Source organism: Calidris pugnax, unplaced genomic scaffold (genome assembly GCF_001431845.1).
Source record: "Calidris pugnax isolate Ruff unplaced genomic scaffold, ASM143184v1 scaffold42, whole genome shotgun sequence".
Taxonomy (NCBI): domain Eukaryota; kingdom Metazoa; phylum Chordata; class Aves; order Charadriiformes; family Scolopacidae; genus Calidris; species Calidris pugnax.
The window spans coordinates 1,272,239-1,296,476 of NW_015090920.1; the positions used below are offsets into that span (position 1 = coordinate 1,272,239).

The window sequence follows — 24,238 nt, forward strand, 5'->3', positions numbered from 1 at the left end:
AGAGGGCAAGGAGGTCTCCCCTCAGCCTCCTCTTCTCCAAACTCAACATGCCCACTTCCCTCAGCCTCTCCTCATAGGACTTGTTCTCCAGGCCCCTCACCAGCTTGGTGGCTTCCTTCCTAAGAAACCCAGTTGGCATGTACCGAGGCTGCTCTGTGGCACAAACTGAACAACAGCACGTGGGGGTGGGGATATTTTAAAAGGACAGCCCCAGCCTTAGACAAACATGCTAATGTAAGCACAGGCAAAGGGAAGATCTATCTTGGACCAACATATCACTCGGAAGTTATGCCCTAATGCTCATCCCACCAAGGTTAGTTAATTTATTCTGTGATAAAGTTGTAAATGAGTGGCTGGAGGACTCCTCTTAATTTCCAGAGAAACAGTTATTCACCCTTGTTTCTTGCATACAGAAAGTCAGGAGAGAGGTCAGTGCAAGGAGCTGAACTGGGGCTTTCCTAAAAAATACTGAATTAAATTACTGGCGTTTGATAGGGCAGAAGGAGAAACCTGCTTATCTGTTGTATTTAAATTATGTAGTTGAACAGATGCAAATACAGGTGACTTGTTATTTCACCACAGTGTATTTTGTAACTCTGTAATACAGTTTGCCTCATCTCTTGTAGAGCAGTGGAGGGAGCAGGTTTTATGGTATTGTCAATTCCTGCCTGCTGCAATTTGCATCTTCATTTCACAGGTGTTATTAAAAAATGAAATGAAATGAAATGAAATGAAATAAATGAAATGAAATGAAATAAAATAAAATAAAATAAATAAAATAATAAAATAAAATGGCCTGACTTGCACGTCAATCTTCAGTTCGGTTCCTTTCATCAAATGCCAAAATGAAGGAGTTGTTTCACCATGAAGCAGAATGCCTGATTAAACAAGTCGCTAATTTGAGCAAATGTCAGTTGGAGGAGTGCTTCATGTGTATTAAACAAGTTTTAGAAGAAGGTGTTTGGCAGTCTGAAAACCACTCCTGCTTGGTTCCGCGTTGTAATTTATTGGTGGGACGCCTTGGGAGAACTAGTTGACACGTTGACGAGTTTCTTTATTGGCAGCACCTTATTATGTTAACATCTATTATTACTTACCATGTATTTTTCTTTCGTATCCCCTGTATTATGTGTGTTGAGCAAATGCTTATCAATTAAAAGGAAGTGGGTGGAGTTGGGGCGCGACGAGGGGTAGGAATTACATCCTGACTGAGAGTGTCTGGGGTGTCAGTCTTTGGAGGGCAGCAGTCTTCTCCTGGAGATAGCTTTGGCTCTTAGGATGTGTAATTTTTATTTGCCTCTGTTTCTTGAAGCTTGCTGGATTCTCCGCTACCGATCAGCGCATATTCTCAGAAAGGCAGTGGGTTGGCATTTGGAAGGAGCAAACATGGAAGAAAACAGAGAGGGCTGTGGCCTCGCAGAAGCCAAGATTTTGTCCGTCTGGATGATTTTGTCTGTGGTGTTGGTTTTGTTGCCCTCGGTGTTTAGGGTGTCTTTGGGGATTTCTCATTTCTATGTGAAAATTGTAATAAAAATATTTGAGGTAAGTTGAGAATTGGGTTAAAAAGGTATATGTTTGCTACAGGATGTGTTTAATAAAAAATGAAAAAATCTGTACGTTTGATGTAGATGCCCTAAAAGTCAGCAGAAAGAATTCTGTTAACTGGGATGTGGCATTTGCAGCTTTAACTTCCATGATAGCTCTTTGGAATGGTGTCTTTAAAGATATCTAATTATGTGGTGGGTTATAGTCTAATACTCCTTTTGGGGTTTTCTTGGGTTAAAGTAGAGATTACATGATGTACTGCTTCTAGTCCAAGCTGGCTAGCATACTTCATGCTCTACTGATGACAATTATACATAAATAAAAAGTTTTAGTTTATGGGAGTTGGTAAGTAACAAGAGCATGTATTGTAGACGTACATAAATGTCAATGGTTTTATTTGGATTATTGGAATTACATGGTATTAATGAGTCCTATTTTAGGTAAGAATACTGACTCTGTGTGTGTTTGTTTCTTCCAGTTGTAAATCTGGGGGATCCAGCAGTCACAAGTTCTGCTGTATGAGACTCGAGGAATCCATGCAACCTTCTAAAAGTGTAATTTTTCTAGAGATTAACAGGTCATGGCTAAGATCTTGATTCTGCTGATATCAGTAAAAGTTTTCTGGGGCTTTTAATAAGCCAGAATTGCATTTAATTTTTCAAGTCTGACTTCTCATATCCATCAGTGGCCAAAAGTAGGTGCTGTCAATTCGTAATGCTGAACAGTGAAGCTTTTCCATTTTCCAGTAGATTAACTTTGTCTTTCTGGCATAAACCTGCTTTTCATGAATATCCTTTATACTTGTGGCTGAAAACATGTTACTAGTATTGTTACTTTACTATTATTGAGCAGTTAGAGCCATCTATTTGTGCAGTACAACATGTCTCTAAAAACGTGATACAGTTAATATGACCACTTTAGCTTGCCAATTCTGTCTTATTTCTGTCTTGGAATTCTTCTGATTTGGGGATTTTTTTATTTATTTAATTTTAAAAACACTGATTAAGAGCTCTTGGGCAGGGACAGTCTTCAGCTGTACGAACATCATTTAGCACAGTGCATATGGCTGCAAATTTCAGGGGTTACTTGTTTTTTCAGGTGCTGATGTCAATGGGACATGACTGTCTGTGGTGGCTGTATGTTATATTGGGCTTTATGTGTGATACTTTTTAATCAGCCAGTGGTATGTTAATTAAATTCTTTTTTGTTACCCCGAGTGAGAGGCTCTTGGGCTTGGAACTGATTTCATCAGGTGTCTCATATCAAACACAAATCTGAGCAGGTCTTGGGACAGTTTTGCTGCTGCAGTTGCCAGTTATAAAAAATAATTTCTGTATTTTATTTTTTTTTTCCCCTGTGCGTTTCACAACTCTGAAGGACATTTGACCCACGCAGGGGGAGCTTGATATAGGAAGGCACTTCACCTTGGAGAGGCATGTTATATGTTTTTCTTTCCACAGGTTTTGTAAAACGTTAGGAGCATGACAATTTGGTGTTCACAATGTGATGATTCATTTATCAAAAAAAGAACTAATTAAGTTAATTGTTGTGCAATTAGACACAGCCTTTTATGTCTGGTTCCCCATTGCTGCAGCTGGTAATAACAGGAGGAGCACAGCTCCATGTACTTTGGTGCCCAGGGACAGGACAAGAGGAAATGGGCACAAACTTGACTATAAGGAGTTCCACCTAAACATGAGGAGGAACTTCTTTGGGGTGAGGGTGGCAGAGCCCTGGCAGAGGCTGCCCAGGGAGGTGGTGGAGTCTCCTTCTCTGGAGACATTCAAACCCACCTGGACACGTTCCTGTGGGACCTGCTCTGGGTGGCCCTGCTCTGGCAGGGGGTTGGACTAGATGATCTCCAGAGGTCCCTTCCAACCCCGTACCATTCTGTGGTTCTGCAGTTCAGGCTGGCTTGTTTTGTCCTTTAGCTGAAAGTTGTTCCCTAACTGTCCTGTGGGCCAAGGGGGAGTTGCCTCTGTTTTCATTTTAGGATTAATTTCAGCTGTTTTCTTTGAAGTGTTGTTCAAATGCTTCCATCGTGCTAAAAGTGTAAGTAAGCCCTATCTTGGCAGGAAATGGGAAGGAGAGAGATGGAGGGAATGTCAATTCCCTTTTGCTCGTGCTATGGCCCACTCGGCTCTTCGGAAGTAAGAGTAGGGCAGGAGATGCTGGGTGCCTGCAGTTTTGGGTCTCTTTTGGGAATCCTGGGGCTCATTGACCAGAATATGGCTGAAACTGTTGCTTGGGATACAGCATATATGCACCCTTTGTTCAAAAAGTGAAAAACGTGATATTATTTGATATATTTGCCTAGTGAAGTGTTCTGGCTGTGACATTACCTACTGGAGATCTTGCACAAAGCCCATCCTTGGTTCCTGTTGTTGGCCTGAATGGAGACATAGTCCTGCCTGACTAACCTAGTGGCCTTCTATGATAAAGTGACTTGGTCAGTAGACAAGGGGCAACCCATGGATGTGATCTATCTGGATTTCTGTAAGGCCTTTGACACGGTCCCCCACAACATTCCGATTGCCAAATTGGAGGGGTACGGATTTGATGGGTGGACTGTTCAGTGGATAAGGAACTGGCTGGATGGTCACATCCAGAGGGTGGTACTCAATGGCTCAAAGTCCAGATGGAAACCAGTCACAAGTGGTGTTCCTCAAGGGTCCGTGCTGGGGCCGGTGCTGTTTAACATTTTTATCAATGATATAGACAGGGAGATTAAAGGCACCATCAGCAAGTTTGCGGATGACACCAAGCTGTGTGGTGTTGTCGATACACCAGAGGGACGGGATGTCATCCAAAAGGACCTGGACAGGCTGGAGAGGTGGGCCCAGGTGAACCTCATGAGGTTCAACAAGAGCAAAGGCAAGGTTGTGCACCTGGGCCGGAACAATCCTCACCACCAATACAAACTGGGGGGTGAGGGATTGGAAAGCAGCCCTGAGGAAAGGGACTTGGGGGTGCTGGTGGAGGAGAAGCTGGACATGAGCAGGCAGTGGGCACTCACAGCCCAGAAGGCCAATCCCATCCTGGGCTGCATCAAAAGCTGCGTTGCCAGCAGGTCCAGAGAGGGGATTCTGCCACTTTACTCTGCTCTGGTGAGACCTCACCTGGAGTGTTGTGTGCAGGTCTGGAGCCCTCAATATAAGAAGGACATGGACCTGATGGAGAGGGTCCAGAGGAGGGCCACAAGGATGATCAGGGGGATGGAGCACCTCTGCTACGAGGACAGGCTGAGGGAGCTGGGGTTGTTCAGCCTGGAGAAGAGGAGGCTCCGGGGAGACCTAATAGCAGCCTTCCAGTCCCTGAAGGGAGCCTACAGGAAGGCTGGGGAGAACCTGTTTAGAAAGGCCTGTAGTGACAGGACGAGGGGCAATGGCTTCAAGCTGGAGGGGAACAGATTTAGACTGGAGATGAGGAGAGGGTTCTTTACTGTGAGGGTGGTGGAGCACTGGAACAGGTTGCCCAGGGAGGTGGTTGAGGCCCCTTCCCTGGAGATATTCAAGGTGAGGCTCGATGAGGCCCTGGGCAACCTGGTCTGGTTGGGGGTGTCCCTGCTGACTGTGGGGAGGTGGGACTAGATGGCCTTTGGAGGTCCCTTCCAGCCTGGGCAACTCTATGATTCTATGCCTTCCCTGGTAGCTTAGTCATGTGTTGGCACATCACTGAGTATATTGCAGGATTGTTCTTGGAAGGACCAAACTCTTCAGTTGATGTTTCATCAAAAATCCAACCTTGAGCACTCTGCCAGGATTCTCCACTGTGTTGCATTTGACCTAGTCTGTTATGTAGACCGGAAAAATTAAGAGAAAACTTCTCACCTGAGAACACTTCGTATTTGCTCCTTACAGCCATAAATGACTACGCAAATTGGGAGGCAGAGGGAAAACGTGTTTTATTTTCCTCCGTGTTTTGTCAATTTGAGAAAAAGGAAATCGTAGAGACTGAAATCAAGGACTTGAAAATAAAATGTTGTTTTTTTTTTTTTTTAAAGTTGTGCTTTCAAAGAAAGCATATATCTAGCCATTTCTGAATTTGCTGGGAGCTGTAGGTGTTTTAGGATAAAGCCCGAATTTGCCCATCTATTACTAAGCAACGAGTAATGGTGACGTATGATGAGATAAGTAATTTTGATTTCCTGACTTCAGTGAAGTATTTTAGCAGTGTCAGCAGGGACTGGGACAAATGAGCAAGATGTACTCTATATATGGAAAGAATTCGTACCCTTTGCTGCTTCTGCATCAAGAAATCTAGATACCTGTTATTTTAGAAAGAAAACAAACCTTTTTAGAAAAGTAAGATTCAGGGTTTGAAAACTTGGGGGCTGATTGTTTCTGTTTGTGGTTTTCTTTTTGGTTTGGGGTTTTGGGGTTTTTTTTTTTTTTGAGGACTTATGAATAGTAAAAGATCTCCAAGACAGTAATTTCTCAATTGCATAGCTGTTAGCCCATAATTATTATTATTACCTTTAATTTATCCTTAAAACATTTCTGGAAATGATATAGATTAATTTGGCTTGGCTTCAGATAGGGCGATTCTTTCCCGTATGCTTTTTATTTGTGAAATAACATGTTTTCTCTAAGGTTTGTGTTTGCTTGTCTGTAATGGGGTTTGGTGGCAATGATGATATTGGCAAAGCTGTGCTGGGGACACTATTCCAGCTCTTTAGTGTTGCGGCTGGAAAAGCAAAGGCATTGGCTAGAATGACACCTACACCATGCTCTCACAGTCCTGTGGAAAGTCAAATAAACCTATTAAACAGCTGTGGCTCCATTTCATCCGATTCAGTTTGGCCATTCAGTCGCCAAGAATCTTCTGGAATTTTATGAGATCTGAGCTTCTGCGTGAAATTAGGAGTGTTGTTGTTTCTTGAGAAATACTCATGTGTAGGAAGGACAGCAGCCACCTAACGATTGTGGAGATTCTTTGGCTTGTATATTGAGGTAGTTAATATGCTTTTCCCCATCCTGTTGTGGACAGTCCCCTCAGATCTGCTGTATAATATGCAGATCATTCCATCTGGGTTCTTATTTGTGTCGTGTAAGGGGGAAACAAGGCCAGACAGAAAGGACCGTTGGATGAAAAGGTCATAAGCGCTTGATCTTAGAAGGTGATTTTAGCTTGAACTGAAAACCTACTGACCTTCTCTTTGTAATTATATCAGGAGACTTTACGAGGAGTAATTGCCCCGTGGCTTTTGCCACACGTTGAGAACAAAGCCAAGAAGATGATTGAAAAAAGCCAGTGCAATGAGGGATTTAGAAAAAGCTTTCGTGAGAACATGGGAAAAGAGGTAGTAAAATATGGGAATGTAGAGGAAGAGAGGCAAAAATGAATTGAGTTATTACACAGGGGAGAAAAATGGGGTGCAGAGCAACACACCAAACTGGACTCAAAGAAAAAAGAGAGGAAAACCCAGAAGAAGTGAGATTTAAAAAAATGAACATTCCATGTTGTATTGTGTGATGGGCTTGTGAAGGTTGCTGGTACCACGGAAGATCTTTAGCTGAAGGCTGCCATAAACAGGTGGAATAAGACACCAGAGCCAAAAAAATTATGGTTTTTTTTTCCTTTTTGCCCCCTTTTTTTCTGCTTCAAGACCTAAAAAATGGAGCAATAGCCATGGGTCAAAAGGCTGAGGGCTCCGTAGCTCAGCATCTTTGTGGACTGCTTAGATGTTCCCATCTGGGGAGAAGGTTCAGTCACTTGGGAGAAGGTTCAATCACTTGGAGAACCTCTTTAATTCTTGAAAGAGGGTGGATAATCTGCTTGTTCTCTTTGCCTGTGATCTTGATAACCTCACAATTTAGTGCTGGAGATTGCTACAGCCAAAATTTTGCCCTAGGGTTTGTGGTGGCACTTCTCAGGGAGTGAGGACCATGGCGTGGGACATGGCTTAGTGGTGGTTTTATCAGTGTTGGGTTGATGGTTGGACTCGATGATCTGAAAGGTCCCTTCCAACCCAAACCATTCCATGATTCCATGATCTAATGAAGCATTAGGTACCCTTATTTTGTTCAGAATTTAATTATAGAAAGCCTCAAACGAATGGACTGTTAGAGTTAAGCTGTCAAGTCTTCAGTATTCCAGCTGGGATCACCTGCTGGATGTTTGGACTCTGTGTGTCTTCATCACTTCAGAAATGGGAGGGAGGAAAGCACAGCACCTGGATTCCCATTTGGTCAGCAAGCTTAGGAATGAAGTTGCTCCATTTAACACTTAAATTCTGTGTTAGTTGCAACATCTGTGTTTTTGTAAGGTATTTAAAACATCCTTTCATTACTGTTTTGCAACAAAGCAACCAGCAGGACGGCTCTGTCTCAATATTGTGCAAAACAAAAGGCCAACACAAGAGCCTTGTTTAATATTTTAAAAACAAATTAAGCGTTCAGATGCCACCAAATGCAGGACAACGTAGAAACTACTCTGCTGGGTGAGTCCAGAGCTTGACCCAGACAGGTCTCCTGGCTTTGACAGGCATCAATTCAGTTGCTTGATGAAAAGCCCAAGAGCTGTGTGACTGCAGGGCCACGATGCCAGGAATACCCTCCCAGCTGCTTCTTGCTTCAGAGTTTTGTGTCCCGTGGTGATTTTCCTTGGTGTTTTTGTGTAACTACTCCTATTTCAGATGATCTCTGGCACTATGTCCTGGCACAATGAACTCCACAACTTAACTGTGCTTTGTGGAAAGACATTACCTTTTTCTTGCCCAACACTTTCACGTGAAACTCCCCAGTTTTTGTATTAGAAGAGAAAGTGGGTGACTGTTCCTGATGCAACTGCTCTGTGCCAGTCCAGGCTTTGTAGACCTCTGTTTGACACCATCTCAGCCAGCTCTTTTCCAAGCTAAGGAGCCCTGTGTAACCCTTCACCTAGTGAAATCTCTGCCTCATGTGCCTTGTTCTCTGCCTTCATAGCCTTGACTGTTTAATTTACAGGCTGCCACTTTTGTGCTGCTGTTTCCCTGTGCTATGAGGCACTTTACTAGTAAACTTCATATTTTTTTGTTGGTTTTGAATTGTCTTGCTCATCTGGCTTAGTTAACATATTTTTTTGTGAATCAGTTTGGTGTGGTGTGACTATCATCCTTTTTCTACCTGGGGTTCCAAAGCCATCCTTCTTGAGGTATCCTAGATCCCTCAGGACAGTATGAGCAAGCTCATTTCTGGCCGTGCTTGCCAACTGGCAGGTCCTTGTTCATGTAGGAGGATGATGATGATAGGCAAGATGAGGGTGGTAGACAGGTAAACAGGAGACAGGAAAGCACAGAGTAAGGCAAAGGGCTCTATTTGCCAAGCTGGGTGATCTTTATTTTTTTTTTCCTCCTTCATGCCATGCAACTACCCTCTTGGGGAAGGGGTGAGGGCCACCAGCACGTTATAAAGAGGTTAAGTTCTCCACGTGTCTGCCTTTACTCTCTTTTGTAACATTATTGTTCCTGTGCTGTATATTCTTTCATTTCTCAACGCGTGGGCTGCTGTTTTCATGACATCCCCTCACCCCCCCAATTCTGATAGCGTTGCAGAAGATTGAGACAGATGATGTACCTGTTTACTTTTCCTAGGGAATAATTGGAAAATACAGACAAGGTGAAGGTGCATTTTTGGGGGTATTATTTTTTTAATGGTGTTAAAACAGATGGTTTACATGGAGTTTGAAATAATATCCCATCACTCCCTATTCTGGTTTCTCTTCTTTCTTTTATGATGGCTGGTAAAAAAAAAAAGAGTCAGCTAACAGTAACTAAAACACCCTAATTATGCTGTGATAAAGTGTCCCTTTTTTTTGTTATTGACTTAAACTCAAATAGCTACAGATGGAGCTGGTAGAGAGCACCTGAGATATGGTTTAGTGATGATGCTCCTTGTTTGTTGTGTGGGTGTCTATTTTTGTCAGTTGGGTTGACGGTTGGACAAGATGATCTTTAAGGTCCCTTCCAACCTAGAAGATTCTGTGATTCTGTGATATTGTTGGCTCACGCAACACGGTGTAATATAGTGATGACTGAGATCAAGCTTCGTGGTGACTGAAATGGCTGTGCATGTCAGTAAGAGGGAAATAAACTCTTTAGCAAGAGTCTATCCTGAAGCAGAAGGAGGCATCCTTATCTGTTGTGGGTGGGAAGCCTTAATAGCAGGTGAGGACATAAGTTGAGTGGGTCATCGATTCCTTAATAATGAGCAGAGCCCACACACAAGCAGCCTTTGTCCTTCGTTAGGGCAGGTGCCTTGATGTAAATATGGGAAGATGCAGTACCCACAGGAGCTACTATTTATGTGTCTGGGTGTGATGGAAACATTCAAAACTACGAAAGCTTCAAAAATCAGGCGTATTGGTAAACTCGGTTTTGCTGATGGAGGAGTTTTACGCTGCTCTGCACAGGGAGGAGAAACTTGGTTTGGCTTAAAAAGGTAAAGACAGGGAATGGTGAAAGCTCGTTACCAAAATTACTACTTCAGAATTATGATGGATACAAAATGGTCCCTCCTCTGTTTTCTGTTAACAGAAACTGCGTGAATACCCTAAAACTGCAGTAATCTCTTTTATTTTTTAAAATCCATGTTTAGATCTATTTTTCCAGCGTGTCTCTAATGTCAGGGATGGCATTTTGCATCATTCTATTGCCTGAAGCTAAGTGGGGAAGAGAGAGTTTTAGACCCATGGACCTCCTAAGAGTCTCTTAAGTAGCTTAGTAATTTGTGGGGCCCCAGGAAAAAAAAAAACAAATGTCTGTGTCCTGAAAAGAAGTTTGAGCCAACCTATTTTTTCCTGAAAATGGCAAAAGGTAATCTGTGTAACAAATGAAACAGAGAGGCACGCGGCCTTCAGGCTGAATTTGAGAAATGAAAATCTAAGACCTGGCTTCAGTAAAAGAGGCTCAGACAATTCACCTGAGGTAACTACAGAATGCCTGGAAATAACGAAATGAAACCCATCAACATCTACTTTTCTTGTTTTGGGAACAGTGGGCCACCCTGCAGATTGAGGAGGGAGTAAAAAAGCAGAAGGCGCTGGCACTTGAAAATTTAATCTCCACTGGTAAGATTTCTGAATGACGGCGACGCAGCATTCTTCGTCTGGTAAAAAGGCAACTATTTTAATATCTTGCCTAGAAAAGAGTGAACAGAAACATAAATAATCGCATCTGATGTTAAGTAAGAAAACTGGGATGGCCAAAATGGAGTTTTATGGGCAAGTAACTGCTGACGTTACAAACCTACAGGGATGTTTTAGGATGTTACAAGCAAGAGGATCTGTGAAGGGTTGAGTCTTCAGAATGGAAGGTGTTAGAGACTCGTTTGGGGACTTGTGTGGGTGTAGAAAGGCATTGCTGAGAAACATTTTGGGAAGCTGTCCCTGGTTTCATGAGTATTTTGTACTTTCTGACTCCCAGCAGCTCTCTCTTTTCACAAGGTGAGGAGGACTGAATATTCTTGGCCCCTGGCATTGCTCTCTTGCTTCTTGTAGCTCCTTGCAACCAAAAACCCAGGGTCTCTCAAGTAAAGAAGCAACACTGTCCCAGGGATCATAGTTACAATTTGGGTGGGGATAAAGTCTGAGAGAGAGGAGGTTTTGGGAGTATTTTTTGTCTTTCCAACTATTTCTTCTTTCTTCTTTAACCAAAGGGGACTGGATTAAGTTCTCATATTTATCTTTTTACTTGCAGTGCCCTTTTTAGTCATTAGTCACGCAGACTGCTTGGTTTTGTACTTGAAATTTGTACCTTGAAATTTGTACTGAAATGTACTGAAAGCTGAAGACTTTCAGGTTCTGATGGTTTTCTGGTTGTGGAAGCGCAGCTAGAGGAAAGCTCTGTGATTCTAATCAGGGCTAATATGCTGATTAAGATAAATGAAATATATTTTGAATAATATATATTTAATGTCATCCAGTACTTGCCTCCCCACCCCCCAAAAAAAAAAACCCAAGCTGAACAAAAAAGCCAAGTGTTAGCTGGTATGAATCAGAGCCACTTTAGTCACTGTAATCAGCCAGATGAGAATCCTGGGGGATTCAGAGGGACCTCAGAATAGAGGGACCTCAGCAAACATCACCCAGACTTTCTGTGTGGCCATCCCATAAGGTGTGATTTTACAGATCTGGAGCGTGAATATGTTGTCGTTCTTCCTGCACAAGGCTTCTGTGGGACACTATTATATCTCAGGGGAAAAAATCTAGACACTTTGAAGTTTCTCAGTAGTGAAGGAACTCTTAAAGGAGAAGGGATGGGGGAAGAGAGAAGGCTCTGAGAAAAAGTACCAGAGGAAGGTGTTCCTTACAGCTGGGAAAAAGTAAAACTAATCAAGAGTAGCAAGAATAACAACTATACAAACACTGCCTGAATTTGAGTCGGGGCTCCAGGAGGGATCTGTACTCTTGGCAGTGCACTGTTGACATTTCCAGTTGTGTGTCTATAGGTTGTTTGGTAAATGAAGACGAAGTAGGTGTTGTATTTAAGGTTTTATTGAATGCTCTTCTCCTTTCTTCAACCATTTTGTGGTGTTATATGGCATACGATTAGAGATTTTACTTGTGGAACTAAATGCTAGTATGTAAATGAGGCATCACAACGCAATTATGGTGCTTGGAGTAAGAGAACTACTTCTAAAAAGCACATGTATTTTACTCTTTTTTGGAACCACGTTGTCCAATTCCACTATCTGAAAGGAAGACTTTATTTCCTCACGCAGGGATCATCCAGAGAGAGGAAACCTCCATGGAGGAGGAGATTGCTGGCCAACACCAAGGAGGCTTTAGCCTTGCTGATGTGATGTACTTCTCCAAGAAGGGCTGTGAGGCAGTTGCAGAAGACGAAGTCACCCAACGGTTCTCCTCTGAGGAGCTGGTGTCCTGGAACCTCCTCAGCAGGACCAATGCCAACTTTCACCGTGTCAGCTGGCAGCTGACCCTTGTGTGGGTCGTTGGGATTCTAATTCGGTATTGTCTACTGATGCCTTTTCGGTGAGCCAGACGTAATTTGATCTGTTTTTCATGCTACTTTTTAGAAAATATGTGAAAAAGTACATGATATATGTGAAAAAGTACGTCCCTGGATGTGTTTGAGGGACGTTTAGATGGGGTACTGAGGGACATGGTGTAGGGGAGGACTTTGTAGAGTAGGGGAGATGGTTGGACTCGATGATCCCAAGGGTCTCTTCCAACCTCAATGATTCTGTGATTCTATGATTCTACATTATTGACCAGTGCAGAAAGGAGAACCTGGCATGACTTTGTTTTCTAAGGTGCCATCGAAACTCAAATATTCCTAAGAGAAAAAAAAAAAAAAGATACTGAGGATGTCAATGACTCACGTTCCGTATGCTTTATTAGTAATTAATTTCTTTTTAAAAGCCAACAAAACTTCGTAGAAATCATCTGGAGATCTTTTTGTTCTGTAAAGTAACAACTGTGTTGGCTGCAAGGATCAGGCTCTGCCTGTCTCAGACAGAGAGGCTGTGTGTTGAACACTTGGGATTGGAAGCAAAGCCAGTGTTCAGGGAGCACAGGGCAGGATGGAAAAGAGATACAATCACCTGGAATGTATTACATTCTTCCAAAATTTTCTTTTTTAGCAAGACCAGCCTTTAGCATATTGATCAAACAGTTACAAATATTCCTACATCCTTATAAAGAGCAGGAGCTTTTAAAATGGCTTATTCCTTGGATGGAAGGGTAGTATATTTAAAACATTTTATACCAGTCAATGACATACCAGAGCACGTATGCCCGTGTGTAAACTTAGATATGATGCTTAGTAAGACAGCTTTTACGTAGAAATGGTTTCAATATTGGTTTTGCTCAGTCATTATTAGCCAATGACATTAAATTTTCATGATTATATAGTAACTTACTGCATGGGGTGGAAATACGTACTGAAATTTCTGGCTAGGTTTTTAAAAATGAAGTTATGAGTCCCTTTTGGCACTGAGAAATCTCACCTTCATTAGGAACAGTGGCCACTTGACATCTTTTTTGAACATGGTGGCTTCTTTACCACGTGATAGCTTCAGATCAGGGCACGGTGCTTTTTGAAACACAAGGTTTTGTACTCAGAGAACGATTAATTGAGTGAAAACATGCTCATATTATCCTGTTAGCTTTAACTGCTCTGTATGGCTAATTAGGTGCTATTAATGGCGGAGGAAACCGTTGAGAAATGGATCAAAGGGTTAAAGAGAATATTTTCTTGCTTGGTCTTCCAGTTTTGCTTCTTAGCATTTAATTAAGATTATTTTACTTTGTAGTGTCTGCTTGTCTGTTTTCAGCATCCTCTTGCTGGTCTTGGCCACTACGGTAGTAGGACAGTTTCCAAATGGCAGGTAGGTATCTGCTGAGAGCTCTTTCTATTTCTTTTTTATTTCTTTTGAGTTAATGTGTTGGTATATAAATCTGTGTGAGTCTGGAGGGTTAATGTGGATTATTGTGGGGTGACTTTTTCTCTACTGTAGGCTCCGAGAGCACTCTAAGGGACAGTGTGGCAGTGGCATCTGAAAGTGGACATGCAATGTAAGCCAGAGAGATGCTGCTGGAAGAGTGGCTTAGAGTGGGCTCTACTTGAGTCAAATTAGGGCAGGTAAATTGTCTGCCCTGAGCAATTCATTATTAATACTGTGAGATTGTTATGTGCTGTCAATGCAGAAATATTCATTCTGCATTGATTCACCAGCTAAATATTTTTATATTCAGTTAATGTTAACGAATGAGTTAATAACAGTTGCTTCCAGAGAAAATCTATAAAACAAAACCCTGACTGTTACCTTCTCTGCTTTGAGTCTGGTGGGTTTAGCTTAGATTAGAGTGGAAGAATGGAACAAGAACATCTTTGACACCCATTAAGCTCCTCCTGCGTGGCATTGTTAGTGCAATGGATCCTCTTAGTATGGTCTTCGTCATAACATAATAATTTGGAGAGTTTACAATACATTGTTCTGTGAGTGACTGCGTAGAACTGGAAATGTTATGTATGGCTTCCTTTCTTCTAGAGCCAAATGCTGGCTGGGCAACCAGGTTCAGTTGATTTGTGCCACATTAGGTGTCCGATGTGTAAGCGGCCTCGTTCATTTCCACAACAGGTGAGTGGTGCCACCTTGCTCTTGTTGGTTTGTTGCTCTTGTTGGTACTTGATGTCTCCAGTTTCTGGGTGGGATTCTTATTTTGTTACTGCACAGGCACTATGATGGTGCCACATGGTCCAAGAAGCTGTTTGCATCATCTAGACTCTGTCAAGGCCTTTGACACGGTCCCCCACAACATCCCGATTGCCAAATTGGAGGGGTACGGATTTGATGGGTGGACTGTTCAGTGGATAAGGAACTGGCTGGATGGTCGCATCCAGAGGGTGGTACTCAATGGCTCAAAGTCCAGATGGAAACCAGTCACAAGTGGTGTTCCTCAAGGGTCCGTGCTGGGGCCGGTGCTGTTTAACATTTTTATCAATGATATAGACAGGGGGATTAAAGGCACCATCAGCAAGTTTGGGGACAATACCAAGCTGTGTGGTGTTGTTGATACACCAGAGGGACAGGATGTCATCCAAAAGGACCTGGACAGGCTGGAGAGGTGGGCCCAGGTGAACCTCATGAGGTTCACCAAGAGCAAGTGCAAGGTTTTGCACCTGGGCCGGAACAATCCTGGCCACCAATACAAACTAGGGGGTGAGGTATTGGAAAGCAGCCCTGAGGAAAGGGACTTGGGGGTGCTGGTGGAGGAGAAGCTGGACATGAGCAGGCAGTGGGCAGCTGCAACCCAGAAGGCCAATCCCATCCTGGGCTGCATCAAAAGAAGCGTTGCCAGCAGGTCCAGAGAGGTGATTCTGCCACTTTACTCTGCTCTGGTGAGACCTCACCTGGAGTGCTGTGTGCAGGTCTGGAGCCCTCAATATAAGAAGGACATGGACCTGATGGAGAGGGTCCAGAGGAGGGCCACAAGGATGATCAGGGGGATGGAGCAGCTCTGCTACGAGGACAGGCTGAGGGAGCTGGGGTTGTTCAGCCTGGAGAAGAGGACGCTCCAGGGAGACCTAATAGCAGCCTTCTGGGATCTGAGGGGGCTACAGGAAGGCTGGGGAGAACCTGTTTAGAAAGGCCTGTAGTGACAGGACGAGGGGCAATGGCTTCAAGCTGGAGGGGAACAGATTTAGACTGGAGATGAGGAGAGGGCTCTTCACTGTGAGGGTGGTGGAGCACTGGAACAGGTTGCCCAGGGAGGTGGTTGAGGCCCCATCCCTGGAGATATTCAAGGTGAGGCTCGATGAGGCCCTGGGCAACCTGGTCTAGTTGGGGGTGTCCCTGCTGACTGCGGGGAGGTGGGACTAGATGGCCTTTGGAGGTCCCTTCCGGCCTGGACAACTCTATGATTCTATGATTCTAAGATGTTTGTGTGCTCTGCTGTGTTTTCTGTTGTGTAGTGGCAGGGTAGTGTAAAAGTGTAGTTGTACTGTGTTCTTGATTAAATATACACTTAGATGTTATTCTCAGCGTTTGCCACGTTACAATCACATGCAAGAAAATAGCCATAAAATGCTCAGTTTTTCTATTAACCAACTTGTTTGGTAACTAATTCTTCATGCTCTCTCCTAAAGTAAGTTATGGGTGGTATTTCGGAAAGTTTTTGTAATATCTCGCCTGTTTGGTGGGGGAGCTTTATGTAATATAATGGAGGCTTCTGAAATATATTTGTGTTCGTGCTTTAGAAAATAAGCAAAATCACGCCCTAGTGTCTTTGCTTTTAGAATTTTAGTGTCCAAATATTCTTTGATACACGGCTCTAGGAATGATAATGTCTGCAGCTAAAATGCCTGCTCCGATGACATCTTATAGTCTTAGCTGGAAAGAAACTGTTTTTGGTGAAATGCCAAAACTATTGAAATGTGAAGGGGCTCTTGAAAGTATGAGGAAGGATGGCTTATCTGCTGTAAGGTACTGCCAGAAGTTTTAACATATATCATAGTAATATTAGTATTTTTAAATGTTTTGTGTTCATCCCCTTCCTATGATCTGTAGATAATCCGTGTGCCTGAAAGGCTTTTGTCACTGAGAGTCTCAGGTGTTGGTGTGTGCTCGCGGGATGGATCACACATCCTGGGCCTGTAGTCTGGAGAATAAACGCTAAATAATGACATTTATGGTTGTCATTGCAGGGAAAACAGACCACGGGAAGGAGGCATCTGTGTAGCCAACCATACATCTCCATTAGATGTTCTAATACTGGCCAGTGACGGGTGCTATTCCTTGGTATGAACAAGAGAGAGTTGGTAAATATTGGTGACACTGAGATGCCTGGAAATGTAGTGTTGGAGAGGAAGAAAAACTCACTGGTAGAAAGAGTGGGATTTGATAGCGTGCAAACCCACGTTCAGGGCTGCAAAAGAACACACAGAGGCAGACGTGTGCACACTTTTGACTGAGAGGATTGGTAAAATTTGTGAACTGATGCATCTGTGTTCAGAATTTGATCATTTAAGTTGCCCGTTTGTATGTATAGTAACCAGTTTCTTTTGGGCTTGCAGGTTGGCCAGGCACACGGAGGGCTGATGGGACTTATTCAAAAATCTTGCATGCAAACCACTCAACACGTCTTGTTTGACCGCTCGGAATTGGAAGACCGTCATCTGGTGAGGAAAAAGTAAGGTAGTGAGGTGTTTGCTTAATTGACTCCTCACCTCTGGTAATTGGGAGGGCCGAGTGTGAGCTGAGGCTGTTCTTGCCCCGTGTCTCTCTTTGGTGGGCAGCTGTAGGTTGTCATCAGTGTAGGCTTCAGAGCTGCTCCGTAGATGAAGGTGCAGCAGTCATCTAGGGAGCTTTGGATCGTTCGCCCTGTAACTTTTGGGAATTTCCACATGGCCACAATTGCCCTGCCTGCCGCAGGCAGAAGCTTGGATCCATTGGATCCAATCCATTGGATTTCCAGGCTGAGGATTCGGGACGTCAGGGCAGAAATCTGAGTTCTGGCAGCAGATGTGCTCCTGGGACCATGCCTTCCCCGGTAACGCTTTTCATCAGCTCTGAGCCCTGAAGCTGGTTACATCTGCTGTGAGTACAGGATGAAGGGAAGCTTATTTTAGAAAAAGGAGAAAAAAAACCCAAACCAAACCCAACCCAAGGTACCACCTAGCCGCTAGGAGCTGGAAGAGCATCCTGGAGAAGGGTCTAATACATTTGCTTAATGCCTGTACTGCTCTCCAGTGTTGATCCCTGCCAGGGACAGCACGCTGGACTTGAAGGCCATGAGCAGGATTGAGTCAGTGTGGCAGCTCTTATGGTGTTTACAGAGACTGTTCTTAGTCATCCCAAATCTTCATCTCTCTCCAACTCCCTGAAAGGAGGGTGTAGAGAAGTGGGGGCTCGGTCTCTTCTCTCAAGTCCCAGGCGACAGGACAAGAGGAAATGGCCTCAAGTTGCACCAGGGGAGGTTCAGGCTGGATATTAGGAAAAATTTTTTCACTGAAAGGGTTCTCAGGCATTGGAATGGGCTGCCCAGGGAGGTGGTTGAGGCCCCATCCCTGGAGGTGTTCAAAAGACGGGTTGATGTAGTGCTGGGAGGTCTGGTTTAGTGATGATGCTCCTTGTTTGTTGTGTGGGTGTCTATTTTTGTCAGTGAGGTTGACGGTTGGACAAGATGATCTTTAAGGTCCCTTCCAACCTAGAAGATTCTGTGATTCTGTGATTCATGAAATAGGGTGCAACGCAGCTAACGTCAAGTAAGGGTTTAAGGACAGTTTGTCCTTAAAAAAATGGAGAAGGTACCCCCATGCTGGATCGTTCCTTCCTTTTTATGATAGCTGATGTTTTGGTTTTGCTCTTTAATGCAAAATGGAGAGGAACTGCATGCTCTTGAGTCACAGGGAAGGTAGGTGTCCCAGAAAACACATTTTGTGTCAGCAGTTGCTTAGTGCTAAAACACTTGTTTTTAAGTGATGCAGCAAATGTAATAAAATAGTGGGCTCTTAACTAGATGCAGAGAATCATTACAGAATCACAGAATGGTATGAGGTTGGAAGGGACCTCTGGAGATCATCCAGTCCACCCCCCTGCCAAAGCAGGGCCACCCAGAGCAGGTCCCACAGGAACGTGTCCAGGTGGGTTTGAATGTCTCCAGAGAAGGAGACTCCACCACCTCCCTGGGCAGCCTCTGCCAGGGCTCTGCCACCCTCACAGCAAAGAAGTTCCTCCTCATCTTTAGGTGGAACTCCTTAGCATTCAAGTTTGTGCCCATTTCCTCTTGTCCTATCCCTGGGCACCACTGAAAAAAGACCATCCTCCTGACACCCTCCCTTGAAGTATTTATCAGCATTGATCAGATCCCCCTCAGCCTTCTCTTCTCCAGACTCAAAAGACCCAAGTCCCTCAGCCTCTCCTCGTGAGGGAGATGCTCCAGGCCCCTCATCATCTTTGTAGCCTCTGCTGTCCCCTCTCCAGCAGTTCCCTGTCCTTCTGGAACTGGGGAGCCCAGCACCTAGAAGCCATCAAAACTTGAAATAAGGAATGTACTTCAGTCAGAAGACAGGTTTGACTGTGTTCAGAGCTAGAACCTGTCAAAGATAAATGGGAAAAGACTTTCACATGCTTCAAGTTCTCTCGCCTTCTGTTAATTGGGTTAAAATTGTGAAATTAAACTGCATAAATTTTTGTAGAAAACCTAGTTTTGCAATTGGCAAGAGATAACCTTTGAGATGAAGGCCTAAGACGAGCACACGTCCTGGCTGAGGCTGCAGACTGGCCAAGGGCAATTGGGCAAGGGCTTTTCTTGTCTTGCGTAAGAAGTAACAGATGTTTAGATTCTTGGCCAAATACAAATATGAAGTCTACACTGAAATCTTATTTTCTGTCCACAGAATTAGAGAACACATTGCGGATAAGGCCAAATTACCCATTTTAATTTTCCCAGAAGGTAGGAAACAACTATATTGATTTTATTGCTCTTCTCACCCCTTGCCACTGAGTGCAGTTTGTTATACCCAGTCTTTACAAGCGAGGTGCTTGCTTTCAGTCTGTAGAATTAATTAGCCCTTGTGAGATATTAAAAATCAGATTCTGGTATTTTAAAACAGTCTATTTGCCCTAGTGTATATCATGATGGAAGAGAGAACAGGTTCTGGGGTTATATTTTGGAACTAAGGCTTACTTTCTCCTTTAGCAGCTTAAGGGGCCTTAAGAGAGTTTCGGATTCATTTGCTGATACTTTTCTTGCAGTTGATTAAACTCTTCATCTGTTCTAATTCTGGCCAGGGACCTGCATAAACAACACATCAGTAATGATGTTTAAGAAGGGAAGCTTTGAGGTAGGAGGGACCATCCACCCAGTAGCAATCAAGGTAACGTATTCCAAAGTTTTCCAAAGGTGGAAGAATTATTTGCAGAAGCTTCTCATGTCAGAGAAGCTGTTTGTGTGTAAACCTTAAAAAGGAGTTTGTTCTCTGTTAAAAAGGTACTGAATAAGCCCTGAGAAAATGGAAACTTTTCACGGTGCACAAAACCTTGCAGTTCGGTGCAGCGTGGAAAATGTTTCACTGATGTTTTATCTTTAAAGCTGCTTAGAAGCAACCTGAAAAGCCCAACTGCAATTTCTGTGCTGTGTGTTCTCCTGCTCTTCCTGTCCTAGGCCTCCTGGCTCTTGTGTGCTTTGGGGATAAAAGCACTTTTCTTGGTACTTCCAAAGCTTTCTGAATGGCTTTAGCCATCTCACCCTAGCTCTTAGATATGTTTTTTTTCCAGAACTTCAGTGTTGCATAATCTTAGGAAAATTGTTAAAACCAGTGTGAGTGTTTTCCAGGAACCCTTTGTAGTTGGCATATTTGTAGAAGACTAGTCTTAACACTTGGAGTAGATCTATCTTGTTATAGTTGAGGTGTGTTTCAAGGGGTCTGTTGCATCTTGGGGTCCTGCATTGCTTGCAAAGGGTAACTGTAATGATTAAACTTGTAATAAATGTTGAAATGTGGAGCTTTATTCTGAATTTACTGCTGCTTTTAGGAGGTGGGATCGGGTTTGCCTCCGGTTGAACAAGTCGAACCGTGACTTGGTGATTTAAACTGAGGTAACAGTTTATGCCCTTCCCCTCACTCTTCGTGTCCTCCAGTATGACCCCCGCTTTGGAGATGCCTTCTGGAACAGCACCAAGTACTCCATGATGACCTATGTTTTTAACGTGATGACCAGCTGGGCTATCGTCTGTAACGTGTGGTACCTGCCACCCATGGTCAAAGAGGTACCCATGCTTTCCTGTGTTTTGAAAATGCTCAGAAAATAGTGCCTGGGAGGGAGACTGCACTCCTGCTCCCGCTCTGTTGGCATTACATTTGAGAATCTTCATCGACCAAGGCCAGAAAGCAAGACCGTCATCTTAAAATTAAGTGAGCACAGGCTTATAGGGGTTAGTTATCTTCAAGTAAAAACTGCTTTCACTGATATTTCAACATTTCTGTTCACAGACCTCCTTTTTTTTCACTCCAGAAGTGATATAGAGATTCAGGCCTTCTTTTCACTCCATCCTGGGGTGCTTCTGCCTTGGGTGTCCCCCCACCTCTACCTCCATCTGCACGGTTTCCTCCCACCTCCTTGTTTCTCAGGCTTGCAGAATATCCAGCTAATCCTTTGCCCAGCAGCTTTACCCCACCAGAGGCACAGCCTCTCAGCCCCTGGGTACCCACCTGATGCTGACAACATGGTGAAGGCCTTTGTTCCAGCCATGCCCAGGTTTGGTACCGCTGGCCCCGGGGCTTTGCCCAGCCCTGGTCTGGGCAGGAGAGCTGCTGTAAGACACGTTATCTTCAGTCCTCTGCAGTTTGGGCAAAGAGATGCTGGATAGTCTATGGGACCAGATGGGCTACACCCAAGAGTGCTGAAAGAGTTGGCAGACGTGCTCACCAAACCGCTCTCCATCATTTATAGGAAGTCATGGCTGACTGGGGAGGTCCCAATGGACTGGAGGGTGGCAAATGTAACACCCATTTACAAAAAGGGCAAAAAGGAGGATCCAGGAAACTATAGACCTGTCAGTCTAACCTCGATACCAGGGAAGGTCATGGAGCAGGTCATTTTAAATGCCATCAAAACCCACATAATTGGCAATCAAGGGATCGGGCCTAGCCAGCATGGATTTCTGGAAGGCAGGTCCTGCCAGACAAACCTGATCTGCTTCTATGACAAGATAATCAGATGATTGGACGAGGGAGAGGCTGTCGATATAGTATACCTGGACTTCCAAAAAGCATTTGATACGGTCCCTCACACAAATCTACTGGAAAAACTGGCTTCGCACGGAGTGGATGATCACACGATCTGTTGGATCAAGCACTGGCTGACTGGAAGGTCCCAAAGAGTTGTCCTCAATGGATGTACGTCCAGCTGGCGGCCGGTCACAAGTGGTGTGCCTCAAGGCTCAGTGTTGGGACCATTTCTGTTTTCTGTCTTTATTGATGATCTCGATAAAGACATAGGGTGTAACATCAGCAAGTTTGCAGATGACACCAAGTTAAGCAGGAGTGTTGACTCCCAGGAGGAGAGGGAAGCTTTGCAAGAGGATCTAGATAGATTGGATCACTGGGCCAATGCCAATGGAATGACTTTCAACAAGGGCAAGTGCCAGGTCCTGCACTTGGGCCACACCAACCCCATGCAGCACTACAGGCTGGGGGAAGTGTGGCTGGAGCTGCCTGGAGGAAAGAGACCTGGGGGTTCTAGTTGCCAAAGGGCTGAATATGAGCCGGCCGTGTGCCCAGGGGGGCAAGAAAGCCAATGGCATCCTGGCTTGTATCAAAAATAGTGTGGCCAGCAGGAGTAGGGAGGTGATTGTGCCCCTGTGCTCAGCACTGGTGAGGCCACACCTGGAGTGTTGTGTCCAGTTTTGGGCACCTCAATACAAGAGAGATCTGGAGGTGCTGGAGCGGGTGCAGAGGAGGGCAACGAAACTAGTGAAGGGCCTAGAAGACAAATCATATGAAGAGCTGAAGGAGCTGGGGCTGTTTAGTGTGAGGAAGAGGAGGCTGAGGGGAGACCTCATCACTCTCTACAACTACGTGAAAGGACACTGTAGAGAGGTTGGGGCTGGTCTCTTCTCACAGGTAATTAGTGACAGAACGAGAGGGAACGGCTTCAAGCTCCAACAGGGGAGGTTTAGACTGAACATTAGGAAGGAATTTTTCACCCAAAGAGTGGTCGGGCGTTGGAACAGGCTGCCCAGGGAGGGGGTGGAGTCACCGTCCCTGGATGTGTTTAAGGGCCGTTTAGATGCAGTGCTGAGGGACATGGTGTAGGGGAGGACTTTGTAGAGTAGGGGAGATGGTTGGACTCGATGATCCCAAGGGTCTCTTCCAACCTAGACCATTCTATGATTCTATGCCTGTGAACTCAGAATAACCCGCTGATCCTGAATGCCCCAGGACCCACCCCTGCCCGCGGTCTGATGAAAAATACCTCTTTTGAGACATGGAGAAAACTGTTGAAATTGTAAAGCAAATCGTTCATTTATATTGGTTGTTTTTTTTTTTTTTTTCAGGAGGAAGAAGACGCTGTTCACTTTGCCAACAGAGTGAGGGCTGTCATTGCTGCTCGGGGAGGAATGTCTGTGCTTCCTTGGTAAGAAGCAACACCTCTGAGGTTGGGTTTAAAGCACGCTGAGGCGTTCCCTGTTCTGAAATGTTAGCCTGGAATCTTTTAAAACTTATCCCAGATTTGTCTTGTTCAGGCTGGAAGGGCATCCCCCTTACTTGACTCCGAGTCAGAAAATATTACTTTATTCCTTCAACACTTCTGCTACAATAAATAGACTAACATAGGTATAAAAAGAGAAATGGATCTAGCCAGCAGGGAGTACTGGTGAAATTAAATTATTTACCTGTTAAATGCCAGATTAAAGGAAAGGTGTTACTTGTTTTTCGTGGTAAGTCCTGGCAGTGCAGATTGTTAAGCATCGTATTGCAAAAGCCAACATTTACAGTAAAAACTGCTTTGACGACATATTCTAAATACAGTTAATATTTTTCTGCCTTGACCCTGAAGTGAGCTTGAGGCTCTTTCTTTTCTGTATCTTTCAGGGATGGGGGACTGAAAAGGAAAAAGGTCAAAGAGTCTTTCAAGGAAGAGCAACAGAAAAAATATTGCCAGATAGTAACAGAAAATGGATCTGTGGGAAATGGAAGTGTTTGTTAAATGGTATTTATTTTATTTCATTTTTTCCATGAGTTATCTCCACCTGGTTTTTATATAAAAATGGACATATTTTGCTTCTGTCCCTGCAAGCTATTTTGCATATGACACAGCAGGGAAACCATAAAGAGACAGTATTTTGTATTAAATCAGGATATCACTTTACAAATAGGAACACTTACAATATACTAGTAAATTCTCTCTGATGCCGAGCGAGAAGAATCTGCAATAAAATTGCTTAGGTTCATTAAAAAGCCGTTTTAAAAATCTTTGCGTTACCCTGAAGACTTAAATGGTAACTTCTTAACTCAGAATAAACCAGTGCTGTACTGGTAGCCTCCGTGGGTGACTCGGACTAACAGGTTTCCTGTGAGCCACAGCCACTGTGTTGCTGTAGGGACTGACCTCCCAATGCCAGAAGACATCAAGCAGTTGACCAAAACCACGTTTTCTGAACTGCAAGTTGGAGAGGAAGCGCTGGGCATCAGAGGGAAAGTGGCAGTTGCTGACTTCCTCCCCCACCTTGCAAGACCAAGGGA

General features: G+C 44.1%; 1 protein-coding gene across 1 annotated transcript; it reads left to right on the plus strand.

Annotated features, from left to right (window-relative positions):
- The first annotated feature begins 1,386 nt into the window (after positions 1 to 1,386).
- On the plus strand, positions 1,387 to 24,041 carry LOC106892697 (glycerol-3-phosphate acyltransferase 3-like). The gene is made up of 12 exons (XM_014950088.1): positions 1,387 to 1,542; positions 10,521 to 10,593; positions 12,246 to 12,516; positions 13,800 to 13,874; positions 14,538 to 14,627; positions 16,694 to 16,787; positions 17,063 to 17,178; positions 19,388 to 19,443; positions 19,782 to 19,867; positions 20,632 to 20,760; positions 23,050 to 23,129; positions 23,588 to 24,041. The coding sequence occupies exons 1-12, from the start codon at positions 1,387 to 1,389 to the stop codon at positions 23,700 to 23,702; spliced, it is 1,341 nt and encodes a 446-aa protein (XP_014805574.1). The 3' UTR covers positions 23,703 to 24,041.
- The last annotated feature ends 197 nt before the right edge of the window (positions 24,042 to 24,238 follow it).

Excerpts from the sequence above, each read along its gene's own strand:
- LOC106892697 (XM_014950088.1), top strand. The coding sequence starts at position 1,387 with ATGGAAGAAAACAGAGAGGGCTGTGGCCTCGCAGAAGCCAAGATTTTG. Across the intron at positions 12,517-13,799 it reads TGTCTACTGATGCCTTTTCG|TGTCTGCTTGTCTGTTTTCA; the intron begins GTGAGCCAGACG and ends TTTACTTTGTAG. Across the intron at positions 23,130-23,587 it reads GGAATGTCTGTGCTTCCTTG|GGATGGGGGACTGAAAAGGA; the intron begins GTAAGAAGCAAC and ends TGTATCTTTCAG.